The 15,077-nt window shown below is 33.8% G+C and overlaps 1 protein-coding gene across 2 annotated transcripts in view; it reads left to right on the top strand.

Moving 5' to 3' along the window:
* Nucleotides 1-15,077, top strand: part of LOC145989854 (sodium- and chloride-dependent GABA transporter 1-like) — a 239,803-nt gene that overhangs the window by 201,820 nt on the left and 22,906 nt on the right. For both annotated transcript variants that reach the window (XM_083125312.1, XM_083125313.1), the window contains exons 5-8: nucleotides 452-554; nucleotides 4,281-4,413; nucleotides 7,600-7,838; nucleotides 10,649-10,865. In XM_083125312.1, the coding sequence (XP_082981438.1) occupies nucleotides 452-554; nucleotides 4,281-4,413; nucleotides 7,600-7,838; nucleotides 10,649-10,865 (692 nt within the window). The remainder of the gene's footprint in view (nucleotides 1-451; nucleotides 555-4,280; nucleotides 4,414-7,599; nucleotides 7,839-10,648; nucleotides 10,866-15,077) is intronic.

Raw genomic sequence — 15,077 nt, 5'->3', positions numbered from 1 at the left:
TTTAGAAATATTTGAAAATTTTGTAAAGAAATACAAAATTGTGCCTATATAGTAAACATTGATTATCTGATTTTCATTCTTAAGACACATATGTCAGCACATAGACTATATACAAAAATGCAATGACAAAAGTGGTTGAAATATGTCAATATTTATGGATAAGGTTTTAGGGGCATATGAGACCCAGTTGTATGCACAGAAACTGGCATATCTAGACGACCTGAAGTTCAAGATACGTGATGTGATTCATGGAATTCTGGACAAGCACCATTGAAACACAATTCTCGGATTCAAACGAAAATTGCCCAGCTGGAGATCCGGTGATAAACCAAACATTGTAATAAACCTATTACTTTAAAAGTTATAAGTTTTTAGAATCAGTTTATATTGTGCGTAAATTTAGTTTTGATTTTAAATGATTCAATTTAATGAAGTCTCTTGTCCCTTGCAGATAACTGGTGGAATACAGAAACCTGCTTTGCTCCAGGAATGAACTCCACTCTTGTCCACAACCGCACGAACCACACAACAACACCAGTGGAAGAGTATTGGGAGTAAGACCCTAATTAATTTTTGCCATTTTTGCTCAAAAAACTGTTACAATCACAGTCGCTGGGATTATTCTACAGTCTAATCCCTCGCGACAAACTTAAGAACATAATCATATACAGGTACAGATTTAATAGTTATTAATAGATATAATCTATATATAACTACATATATAGAATATCTGTAATACAAATGTTTCTTTCCGAAACACAGCTCAAGAAGGAAGATGATGCAAAAGGTGACTTTAGTTAGTAAGGATGGTGACTTTTCTATGTGCATAGTAAGGACATCCAACATGATACAAATAACTAACCTCTTTAAAAATGAGGTTGATTTACTGCATAAATGAAATCAAATTGTTTTTGCATATTTGTCTCATACCTGTCAGAAAATAAATACCACTTTTTTTTTTCTTCAGATTTCTTCACATGCTGTCCAAAAATTTTAATTATAGATTTCAGCTGAAGTTAAAATAGTACAAAATTACATCAATACAGTATGTGGAAAACAAGCCACCTCGTGTATGTTGACATGTAAATGCCGCACCTCCACAAAACTCCTGCCACTGGAAGTGGGTTCTGTTGGTGCCCGATAGATGGAGTGACTTTCCGTCTGGCATATCATGGAGGCAAGTAAGGAAGAGCAGTGATCAGTCGTGCATTCCCTGGTGTCAGAAGACGCTAGTATGCAAAACTAACGTCAAATGATGCAACATATGGGGAACATTGTTGGTCCAGGTCTTGGATCATCCTGCAGTGACGTTCTTCCTTCGTTAAATCTCCATTCACCCACGACAGAGATAAACAATATTCCCCACACACTGCCGCCATTCGATGGTGTATACAAGCACCGTTTGCCACCAGCAAAGGCACGCCTGCTTGCTGCTTTACCTTACTGGCCTCCATGATATGCCAGACGCCAAGTTCACACTGCTTCACACAAGACTGCGACTCCAACTGCCATCTACCAAGCGACAATGGAACCCTCCTTCTAGTGGCAGGAGTGTCATGGAGCTGTGGCATCTACACATCGAGGTATACGTGGTGGCCTGTTTTCCACAGACTTCTATTATATTCAAAGCACTTATCCAAAATCTTTCAAGCATGGGAAACCAAAGAAAAAAGTTAATCTGTGTTGTTTGATAAAAATATTGCAATATCTAAATCATGTTAATTGAATGGCAGTCATTCACAATATTCTTATATTTTTATCAGTATCCAAAATAATATATATACACTTTGAAATAATATAACTTTTCTAATATAGTATATACACTGTGGCAGCAATCGCAAGGAATAAACTGTACTATGAAAACAATACTTCTAAAGTTGAAATACAAATTTTGTCCATTTCTTGAATTGGTTCGAATTTTTGTGAGGCTACCTTTTTTTTTCTCCCAAGTTGGACGTCCATACTATGAAATATGTTACCATCATAAGCAAATTACTTTCAAGGAAGTCCATAACTGTCATTACATTTTGTATAATTTTAGAGTTCTGTTTGTAGAAACCATGGAATTGTTCTTATAACATATTTTATTAATCAATTCTTTGTTGAAATTTTAATTGATATGAGCATTGAAAGTGATTGAGGAATTCCTTGTCCGTACATTGCAATGTTTTGAACTTTTTCATTGTGAAATACATTGATAATTGCATTCAGTAAATTTGCAATACATGAACTTAATTTCAGTTGTGTAAAATAATATATTTAAAATGCTGGATATTGTATATTTTGCTCTATATTGTTGCATGCTGCAGTTGTTAATTAACATACCCTCACTTGAAAAGAAATATCAAGAATGCTTGGATTTTCTTTCTTCTGTTTTTTTTTCTATGTAATATTCTAAATAATTTCGAACTTCTCATCCATTGTAGGTGAGAGATTAATCTCTAATTCCAAAGAAGAATCAAGTTGTAATTGAAAAACTAAATTTGTATTATTGCATTTTATTGTAAAGACAGTTACAGCTCTTAAGAAAATTTTCTCAATTAGTGTTTGGAACTTTATATACAATCATTTAACACTAAATTTGTTATAGCCAAAACATGTAATCAGAACTTCATAAAATTCCTCAATAGTTGTTATAAAACAATACAATTATATAGCATGTTGTGTGCAAGCAAATACTTAATCGACTTTGAATTGTGTTACATATTAGTTGCTTTAACACATGGCCAATCCTTGCCTTTGGAAAAAGAAAAACCTTTCTATTTTATGGCTTTCTAAAATGTTCTTCTGGTCTTTGCTTATATCTGAACTCATTCAATTTCTTGCAAATTGTTGAAGATTATTTGAGTCATTACAAAATGTATGTATTAAAAAAAATCAGTCAATGGAGATGTGATTGCTTCAGAACAATGTTATAGAATAAGAAATATTTTTGAAATGACTAGCTATTAGTTATGATTTTTCATTCAATAACTTTTTTTGTTCCAGAATGTGTATTATGAATTCTAGTGTTAAAATTTTTATATTGTCATTTCTGTGCAGTTTAGCATGTGAAGAACACAATATTTTTAGAGTGCAATTTAATTATTTTAATTCAAAAATACATAAAAGACCTACATTAGTTTCATGTGTTTTACAAAACTTGTGAAATGTTGCAATGTATTCATCTTGCTTGACATCTACAAGCAGATATGTTTCAATGCATTTCTCTGCAATACCAAAAAATGCTGCTTATAAGGATAAATGCAGTAATGTTGTTGTAGTCCAGTGCAGCAAGATAGATGTCACATAGAAAATGAAAAAAAACTTATACACTCATTTGATCAAGAAAAGTGAAATTTAAAAGCCTACATTAATTCTATGCATTAATTCTATGCCTCTTATCTTCATATCCACAATAATGAATTGTTGCATTAATTCCGAATTGAAAAATTTGACATCAAAAAAAGAATAATTAAATTAATGAATTTTTTGGTAAAAAGGAAGAAACCTGAAATCAGTTTCAATTGATTTCAATAATCCTTATTTCAGGGCGAGGTTCGGCAAATGCTAACCTGCCACCTAACCACATGTGGAAATTATTTATGGGAATGTTGTTCTTTGAAAGTGCATTCTTTATGCAACAAAAATCTTACAGATTACAGTTGAAAGTGACTTATTTACAATTAGATATTTACATTACATTTTTTAAAAGCAAATTTTCTATAATAGAAATATGAACCACATATCACTCAATTTAAATAATTACCTTTTTATGTCAGTTGTAATATTCTAATTTCCAAGAACCAATTGCATTTTTAGAACACTGCCAAAGCAAAGACTAGGAAGTATTTCATGTATGATTAAATAAAAAAAATATTGATATATATATTGAATGAGTAACTGAATTTTCAAACTTGAAATAAGAAAGAAATACTGTTTTGTATTGCAACTCTCAAATAAAGCCATATGTCATCAGCAGATGCAGCAATATATTTATAATATATGTGTATATCTTAGACTGTCCAAAAATGCCAGTACGTTAACTTAAAATTTGAAAATATTGAATGAAGAACACTCAAATTTGAAAACTGAAAATTAACAGTGTTTCCGATTGATGTACTGAAATACATATACTGAAATATACATTCGTCCTTTTTTGCTTTACTAATGCATCTGACATGGCATTATTGGACATGCTTTCTGTGCTATTATGGTAATATAATTCAAAAAGTGTCATGTTTTATGCTGAGTTTGACTCTCATTCTAAAATTTATATAATTTTTTGTGTTTCTTTCTAGTAAACGAGTGTTGAGCATTACTGGTGGAATTGATGATCTTGGTGGTATACAGTGGGAGCTGCTCGGGTGTCTGTTTCTTGGCTGGATTTTGGTGTATGTCATCATATGGAGAGGACTTCATCAAAGTGGAAAGGTATTTATTATAGTGAAATAGTAATTTTTAATTTATGCCATGTTTGATTTCTATGTTTCACCTAAACAAGGAATATACTGAATTTACTCATGTATAATTACCACTTTTTTCAAAAATGTTTGATCCCAAAAACTGTGGTGCATATTATTTATGGAATAATTTTAACAGGCAACATACATGAAACCATCAATGTTTTCATTACGTCACTGTGTTTAACACATGTATATCAACAGGTGCAAATAAGAACTACTAAGTTGGATTTAAAAAAGAAGAAAGCCATTTCTTGTACCTCAATTGTGCTGCACATTATAAATGAGATATAATTGTCGCTTCTCCCCATCAAAACCAGGGTGTGCATTATAATGTAATAATATAAAAAGGTAATGTGCTCCCCTGTGCTTAGCACAACGCCATGAAGGCATATAGGGGGTGTGGGGTACTATGTAGTGAAATACAAAATGAAATTACCCTTGTCTTTAAAAACAATTTTTGAACCTTTTCAATGTAACAAATGGAGGTACAAAATACATAACTACTTCAGGACAAAACGGGAAGTGCACAGCAACTTACTCTTCATTAAAATCCCTTCTGCCGCACTATCTGTGAAATTTTATTCGTGAACATTGGGCATCTTCATAACAGTTTTTTTTTTTAAAAAAAAAAGCCTGAAATGGTATGTTTACTAGACATGTTACGTGGAACAAATACATAGAATGTGTTAACAAGAAAACTACCCTTCATGTTACAACTTGCATTGACTACAATTTCCTGATACCTTACCTTTGAAACCAGCTGAAATTTTTGCTTCAGTGCGAGGAAGAGCAAGCAGGATAAAAATATACAACTCACATTAAGCTATAGGCAATTATCGAAAACCAAACAGACCCCTTGAAGAAACAAACGAAGAAATATTCATAACAACAATGCTGACAAAATTAAAAACGGCCGCTGCTCTTTATAGAGGCTACTGCCAGTACAGGAAAGTATGTGTATTGGCATTTTTTTCATTGCTTGCCTGTTACAATAATAACGGTCTTACTTCCTCACTTAATATTCGGTGCTCAATATGACAACATGACATAATATGACACCCTAAGGGTTAGTGTTTTTAGTTGAACATAGGGGGTTCTGAAGGGGGTGCGGAAGCACCCCCTTGTGACCCCTGGCGCCGCCCCTGCTTATTCTGCACCCAGTTTGTCTGCTCAACTAACCTTGTATTAATGCAAATACCATGCCCCCCACTCCATCCAAACCGATTCTAAAGGCATAAGAAGTGGTGTTTCAGTTCAACCCTATCGCCGCGATCACCCACAGGTAGGTAGAAAAACTATACATAATAACCAAAACTAAAAATCAATAACAAGTCAATCAAACGATACGATCCCCCCCATTTTTGTGTGAAGATATATAGAATTGGTATAAAATTTTGGCCCCCCAAAAATTCCCATAACGCAGGCACATCATGAAACCCCCCTGTGGGCACCCCTGCTTCAAATAATCACTTCATTTAATGAGTGTTAAACAGAAAGTGATCATGAATTAACTTATTTATCATTTTTTTTTATCTATTCTTTCACGATTTCTCTGTTAAATCCATTGCTTACTGTCATACTGATTCTTTTTTTTTCATTTTGATATCATTGTTATAGACCATTTGGTCACTTTTATTATTTTTCTCTCTTTACTACTATTATTATCATTATTATATGTTATCTACTAATTCACATTGTATGTTCTCTTTACCATAAAATAATGTCCCTATTAGTATTATTGGCACTTTCATAATAGACAAGGGTTGGTTGTAAGAGCAGCCCAAGAGGTCTTTAATAAAGATTATTATTATTATTATTATTATTATTATTATTATTATTATTATTATTATTATTATTACAATTATTACAGTGTCTTAGGTATGCCTAGGCCCTTCATGGGCTGTTGTGCGACGGATTATGTCTGTGAGAGGTTTTCCATGTACACAACTTATTGTTGATATGGTATTATGATTTCCCATTAATATATTGCATTCATGCATGTGGGTTTGCATAGAGTGTTATTTTTATTACCTTTGTTCAATTTCAGTTCATAATTGTAAATAGGTGGTTCTTTGATTTTTCAACTTTGAATTAAATCTCATGAACCAATCTTATTATTCTCAGGCTGTTGTGTCATGCAACTGTGTTTATTTAGTTCACATTGAAGATGATTAGCCAGGTGAAGAAGAGTACCCTGGTCCTTAAGGTTAAAGTTGCACTATCAAATATTTAAATTTTAATGAGAACTGTGTCATCCAGTGAAAATCCAATGGTCAGAATGTAAACCTCAAGAAACAGTTGAGTTAATTTTTTAATCCTTGAAACCAGGGCACAGAGCATATAATTGAAAAGTTGTGTGTGTCTATTAGCAGACATTTTACTTCATTGAAATATAACTTGTATGAACTACAGGATGTTTCACTCACTCTTGGCCCCTTATTTTCCCTTAAAAATTTATAAATATCAAATTATTGGTCATAATGTAATGGAATTTGCTACAGACATACCTTGGTGTATGAGAACCATGGTGATGTCACAGCAAGTGTTGGAGGTGGTTGCCATTAGTATCAATGCATGCCTGCACACATTGTTTCCAGTTTCTTCACCAAATATTGAATGGATGATCTTGCAGGCAGTTTCCAGACCTCAAACTGTGCAATATATTGTCGCTGTCACGCCTTCATGTACTCTGTTTTCCAGTATGTGCGAACGATAAACACATGCTGTTTCACTGAGTACCGACTCATAACTGTACTGCTTTGTTACTATACTGTAATCAGAAACCACTAGTTTTAAGCACAGACTTTCAACCAAACCTGAACGAACACGAACCATTATGAGGTGCATCGAACAGCAGGGCCAAGAACTCCAACTGAAAGCACACATCCGTACGATTGGCATTTAATGGCAGAATTGCCCAGATGCACGTGCATGCTCACGCAAGGACTAGAGAGACTGTGGTGCCATCCACAATGATGTCACCATCCTTCTCATACACAAAGGTATGTTCGTAGCAAATTCCATTACATTACCAATAGTTTGATTTTTATAAGTAAAAATCAGGGGCCGAGAACAAGTGAAACACCCTGTATTATGAAATAACAGGCAATTTTTAAAATAATATATTTTATTTTTTTATTTTTTTTGTTACTAGATCATCTGGTTTACAGCACTCTTTCCCTATTTTGTGCTGATTGTATTGCTTATTCGAGCTGTCACATTGGAGGGGGCTGACATAGGTCTGTGGTACTATATCACGCCCAGATGGGAGGAACTTCTGGGATCAGGACCCTGGATAGATGGAGCCACACAGATCTTCTTTGCTTATAGCATTGGCACAGGAGCGCTTCCAGCTCTTGGCTCTTACAACAAGTTTTACCACAATTGCTACAAGTAAGTCTAAATAAGGAATAGACAGTGTGTGAATTAACAAGCGGTATGCTGGGGATCCCCCCTCCTCCACAAAAAAAAAAAATATCCCTGGCAAAAGAATATTACTTTTATCCCTGCCAGGGATGTTTTTATCCCCCTCAATGAAAATGGAATTGAAAGCACATATACAGGGTGCGGCAACTAAACCTGATGGTTTTTAATTACAAATAAAAACAAAACTCTTTCATGCAACAAAGTCAATTTAGTACATGTTGTGCAACATCTCAAAGCATTTTATGAGAATAGCATTAGTGGCAGTTTCATGCAATTTCTTGACAAGAACAGTTCAGTTTTTGAATAGCACATCTGTGAGACACAACATCTGAACCTGATAGTTTTTAAATCAACACTGAATGAAAGTTGCTCGAGGTAACGACATTCACCGTAAGCTACATGTTCCCAGTTGGAATACCATTTTACTGAGTGTATGGATCTTCAAAGAGACATCATCAGCAATGAAAATAACACCTGGTGGACATCGTAAGGTTTGAAATCCCGAGATCATCGAACAAGTTTTGTTTTGAGGGGTCATTCAAAAATGAACTGCCCTTGCCAAGAAACTACATGAAACTGCCTCTCATGTTATTTTCCTAAAATGCTTTGAGATGTATTACAACATGTATTAAATTGACTTTGTTACATGAAAGAGTTTTGTTTTTATTTGTAATTAAAATCCGTCAGATTTAGTTGCCGGACTATGTAACAAGCACAATTGAAAACACATTCGTGTCCATTAATGATCAAGTCATCAAAGATTTCCCTGCTGAAAATTATGCAGCCTTTCATATTCCATGATTGTGAAAGAATATTGTTTGTTCTATTAATGGGGACAATCTATCTTGTAATCCAAGTTGTTTTCATGCTGTCAATTTTGAGAAAGAATATCCTTATTTTTTAAGTTTAAATTTAATAGATTAAAAGAATGACACCATCCTGCAACTGACCGACTCACCAGGTTAGGATAACAGCAGGCTGTTTTATACTTAGTTTCATTTCATAGTGCTACGGTTGCCAGATTTCTAAAAAAAAAAAAAAAAAAAAAAACAGGACATACAAATTATATAGGCATGGATATAGTTAAATTTTTTTCTTATAATATTTTTAAACATTACAAAATCATTGTTAATCCCTAATTTTTAACATTTTGACAAAATATATTAATATTTGACTGAACTCTTGGCATCCTTTAAGAGGACATTTTTTCCAATGCATTACTATAAAATTCAGAACATGACTTATTCTCATTCACTTATTATTTCTTTAGCTAAATACGGGACAAATGGGCATCCCGAGAACATTTTCCGAGATACCGGGACATTTCTTTAAAAAAGGGGACAATCCCATATATACAGGACGTCTGGAAACCCTACACAGTGCTGATATTTTCTTGATAGTAGGTTAGATTGACATTAAGTTTGAAATTGGCAAATAGAATTTCTGTGATATTAATTCGATAACTTTTTGTGTAAGAGTTTGAGTTTTCTTAGAATGCAAATATACTAAGTATTTCTAAATTTCTATACGCCTTCATGGCGTGGTGCTAAGCACAGGGGAACACTTTACCTTTACTTTTTTTTTCTAAATTTCATGTAAATGTTACAATAAGATTGAATGGCCTAGGTTCTAAGGTAATAGTTTAGTTTACTGACTGGCAACATATACAAATTTGTATATCCAAAGAGCCTTCCCCCAAAATGAAATCACAAATACCCAACTGAGTGGGAATCCACCCCAAAGCAAAATCTTAATTCACACAGTGGGAATAGAGATAGAAATGATGAAGAGAATTTTATTTTATTTACCTACTAAAGCCCGGCCAGCCAAAGAATAAATTTCAGATAACCCAGACTTTTCACCTCCAGTTGTTGGACTTTCAAGGGGGAAAAAGCTTTGTTGCTACACACCTGATTTTTGTCCAGTCGTACACAACACCTTTTCCTGTCAACATGCATACTTCGTTCGCATTTCAGCAAGACCCATTCGCTTGCTACGCAGCAGCAACCATTAGGCTTCACCATGCTTGTCCTTGTTGAGTGTGGTACTTGTGTCGAAAATGAGTCGAAACGAAAAATTTGGCAACATAGAATTCCATGAAAATTTTCCCTCACCAAGGCAACTGGGCCAAGCTAATTGGTTCAGCGGTTCACGTGACCCTCCCTGGCTTTCGACAGAAGAGACAAAAATAGAATTATGAAGTTTATTCTTTCGCCGAACAGAGTTTAGAATTCAGACTAATGATTCTGGAATATATGATAAATGTAAATATGGCTAAACACATTACAGTCTCATTGTGGTTCATTTTAATATTTCATTAAGGGTAGCTTTTATTTTCCTTTTTTAGTTTTTACTTTCAAGTAACACAAAGGCAAGAAAATAGTTGTTAGAATCTAGTCCATATTTAACATATTTATGGATTGTGTAAAGCAATCACCCCTGGTTTCACTTGTTGCTGTTCATGCAGTCATGCAGGTAATCCCATATTGTATTTTATAATTGTTGCAATATCTTCTTTATGCTAAAACTTTTAACATGGAGTAATTTATCATCATTTGACACTGAATTTCCTTTAAACTCCTCTTAAAATGTTCTTGCACTAGAGAAAACTTTGATGTTCAATGAGTTTTATAAAAAATACTGTAATACATCATATAAGCTAGAAAAGTTATCTCTAAAATTTTTGCAACTTGAAAATAAATTCTGCTACTTGATATTCTGATAATTACATTTTTTTCACCATAAATATCTACACATGCTTTCTTTTCTTTGAACAGAGATGCACTGATCACATGTATCGTGAACACACTCACGTGTCTGCTGGCTGGCTGTGTCACATTTTCCATTCTTGGGCACATTGCTATGAATCAGGGCTCGGAGGTGGCTGATGTGGTGAAGAGTGGTCCAGGGTTGGTCTTTTTAACTTATCCAGAGGTTGTGTTGAAACTGCCAGGAGCACCAGCTTGGGCTGCTATATTTTTTGTTATGTTGGTGGTAAGTTGTACCTACAATGTCCAATTATACTTGCTTCCTAATTTACTTTTTAAAGTAGAACCCCAGTGGGAAATTTTTCCAATTGGTTCCGATAGCCAATATTAGTTTTTAGACACTGTATTGGAACTGATTGGTCTATTGTAATGAATTGTGTTCTATTGGAACAAATTGGACAGTTGAAATGAATTTTCTTAAATTGGACCCAATTGGCCAATCATAATGAATTGTCTTCAACTGGAACCAATTGGCCAATTAGAACCAATCGACCAATTGCAATGAATTGTGTTCAATTAGAACCAATTGGCCAATTGTAATGAATTGTCTTAAATTTTAACCAATTGGCAAATTGTAATGAATTGTGTTCAATTGGAACCAATTGGCCGATTGTAATGACTTGTGTTCAATTCGAGCCAATTGGCCAGTTGTAATGAATAGTGTTCAATTGGAACCAATTGGCCATTTGTAATGAATTGTGCTCTATTGGAACCAATTAGTCAGTTGTAATGAATTGTCTTCAATTTGAACCAATTGGCCAATTGTAAATGGATTGTGTTCATATGGAACCAATTGTTTAATTGTAATGTATTGCATTCTATTGGAAACTATTTTATTGTTTTCAGTATGTAAGAACACTAGTACAGCCCCTGGCCAAATTATTAGATGCACCTCCAAATTTTATGCAACATTTTAAGAATGTTATTATCTCGTCTATTTTTTTGTTGTTCTCTATTTCTTTTATTTATATTTTATTACATGAAATATTACATTGATTACATGTGAACCTTAACAAAAAACAACAATTACTTGATAAATTAATAGTTGCAAATATAATTTCTTACTGTGTTTCTTGAATATTAGCTATATAATATGTACATATGACTGCAAGTCAATTTTAATATTTGGTTGAGCTGCCTTTGGTCTTTATCAGTGCTTGGATTCATTTTGCCTTACTATCAATGCAAACTTGTTCTGTGTCTTTCATATGAGGATGGTGAATCCACACTTGAATTATATTTTCAATTAGGCCAATTCTTGTCGTAATTGTTTGCTTTGCCACTTCCTTTTTCACTAGGTACCAAACATTTTCAATTGGGTTCATATCTGGAGAGTTTCCCGGCCAGGGCAAGAGAGGGACATTTTCACTCTGTAGAAACTGTTTTAGTGATTTTGCGGTATGGCATGATTCTCCATCCTGCATGAATACGAACAGTTCTCCATTTGGGAACCATTCTCTTACTTGAGGTAACAACTTTCTTCTAAGCACTTCCCTATACTGTTCTTGCCTCATTGTTCCTTGAACCAAATACAGACGTCATGTACCTTTGCCACTAATGACTGACCAAATCATAACTTTTATCAGATGTTTGATAGTCTGCACAACATAATCAGGATTGTATTTTCCACCTGGATGTCTTCTCACAAACAGATTTATTTCCCAAGATTTCAAACGTGCACTCGTCACTAAAGCAAACACATCTCCAAAAGATCAAATCTTTTTCTTTGTGAGCTTTTGCCCAACGAAAACGTTTATGAATCATAGCAGGGGTTAATTTTGGCTTCTTAGCAGGTCTGAGTGCCTTCAGGTTCATATCAGAGAGCCTACGCTTTACTGTTCTTTCAGATGTACGAACACCACTCTTTTAAAGTTTATCTTTAAGTTCCTTTGTACTCGCAAATGTTTTCCTGAGGCAAATGTTCTTCAAACAGCGTAAGGATCTTGGAGTAAAACTTGTTTTACATCCACATCTGTCCTTTTATGGCTCACACTGTCCACCATATTCAATTTTCTTCTTTATTCGCCTCACCGATGCTTCAGAAACATCAGATTGTCGAGAAATCTCACGATTAGAGAATATTTTTGTCTTTATTAGTGTCTTAATTTCAGCCATCTTTCTCGATGTCAAGTCACTTTTTTTTACCCATGACTCCCTAATGTTAATAATTAAATTAAAAAAATATACTGACAGTGTACAAAAACAATATCACTGCAAAATTTAGCACAAATACGATTCACTATTCCCAAGACGTCCTCCTCTCAACTCAGCTTGAATTGAACTGCGGCATGTTCGTTCAACAACGACGACGTTGGGTCTTGGTGGTATTCTTTGTAACAACAGAACCTCCTCTTTTCATATTGTTCATTACAATAATCTAAGTTCAGCCACAAAGAACCCTATTGCAACATTTTAAATGTGAAAGGTAAGCAAACTGTTAAAATTGTCCACTGTGTCGAATTACATTACTATATATTATTATTACTATTACAATTATTGTTATCAATGTTGTGCAAGAAAGTGCATTTGTATGTATTACTCGTATTTGCCAGGGTTCAAATAACGTACAGTAAATTTTTCAGACAACTAATGGTGAATTTTGTATAATTTTCCATTTCAAAACTATTATTTTCAAAAAAAATTGTGGTGCGTCTAATAATATGGCCAGGGGCTGTATTATAAGTAATGATTTTTTTTCTACAGAACTGTAAATGCAATTGAAAAATCATATAAAGCAACTGAAATAAATCTCTGGAAAAGCACATGCAATATGCTACTTTTGTTCACACACAAAGAAATTCAAATATATGAACACCTTTTTTTAGTCTGTAGCTTCATTTTGTTTAACACACTTATAGAAAATTGAAAAACATACTGTTTCAGTCATAAATTCACAAGTTATTCATACTATATGCAAGTGAAAACAGCAAATAATTAGGTTAAACAAAGAATTGATCCACTACACTTGAAAAAGTGATAAACAAACAAAACACTGTCAAGGTCGAATTTTGTGTTCCAATATTTTACATTTTCACTTATGCAGGCTGAGTCAAAAGTTCCTTAACATTCCCCTCAAAATATACTGGGTGCAGTTGATTGTACTAGAATCAGGTTATGTCCAGGGAAAACAATGGTTGTGTATGTGAAGCTGATGACTGCCATATTGTTGACTGTCATATTGAATGCAACTCGAAAATTTTAAATGAAAAGGGAGTGATATGGTACATCAAATGAGGCTAGAATTTAATGAAAAATGCAGTGGTGAAGGTTTTTTTATGATGTATCTTTAACCAGTATAAAGTTACGAATGCATGCTTGTAATCATTTTCTCCTTTTTGAGGTGTCAGAAAAAAAAGCATTAAAATGACTCTAATGCAACAGTAACACATACTGACATTTAGGAAGAGAAGTTCATCTACAATTACACATGATTTTAATCAGTGAGATCCCCAAACAGTTGAATATTGTGAATGGTGCCTTCAACAATTACATTGTGATGCTTCCTTTGGAATGACGAGGCTAATTTTTATGTTCATGGTGCAGTTAATGAACAAGTGCAATACTTGTCATCTGATAACCCTAGAGTGACCGTAATATTTTGACCAATTCATTAGGAATTTTTTTTTGAATTTGTGTCCAGATGCAGAAATTTAAATTCTTTGTGCAGTCCTGCATTGAAACAACATATACACTTCTTGGTCATACTTATTCACTGCTCTAGAAATAACGGAATCCATACAAAATAATAAAAAAAAACTTGAAGCAAGCTAACTTAAACAGTAACTGCTGCCTGCTCGAAGCTTCTCGATGAAATTGTAGCATTTGGATTGTTATGCGCAATTAGCCAAAAGTTGCAGAAAAGTGACGCTAAATATACAAAATAACAAATTTCTTTGAATAATTTGAAACAGTGTTTCCATGACACTAGTTTAAAATATGCCATCGACTTCTTTTAGCATGAAATGTCTCAAATTTAGATTGAAATTTGAGCCAACTTCTAGATTTTTATAAAACCAGACAATTATGGATTTAGCTAGGCTAAAGATTTGAAACGAAAACTTTCAAATATAGTGCATGATTGAAGAGGACCGAGGTGTCAAATATGGGGTAAGTCACTACGCTATACCAACTGCTTGCATTTCAATGAAGTCAGTCTGAACTTAACATGTTTTTTTTTTTAGATCAGTGGATCTTCTCAGATGTTTCAAATTAAGAGAAGAACCTAAGACTGAAGACAAGAGGGGTAATCGCCCTCCCCCCCTCCTTCATGCCTTGACCTTGACACCTAAAACTAAACAATTACTCCTCCCAACATTAAAATAAATCACCCGTGACTCGTGAGTATAAGAATAAATATTGTTACTTCTCTCTGAGGTCTAAAACTAAGCCATCAGTCCTCAACATGATGTTTAAAACAACAGTAAACTTCTAAAAAATG

The sequence above is a fragment of the Lepisma saccharinum genome, chromosome 7 (genome assembly GCF_977018435.1).
Source record: "Lepisma saccharinum chromosome 7, izLepSacc3.1, whole genome shotgun sequence".
Classification (NCBI taxonomy): domain Eukaryota; kingdom Metazoa; phylum Arthropoda; class Insecta; order Zygentoma; family Lepismatidae; genus Lepisma; species Lepisma saccharinum.
Note: the sequence above shows the minus strand (reverse complement) of the source record. Positions and strands in the feature narration are given on the sequence as shown.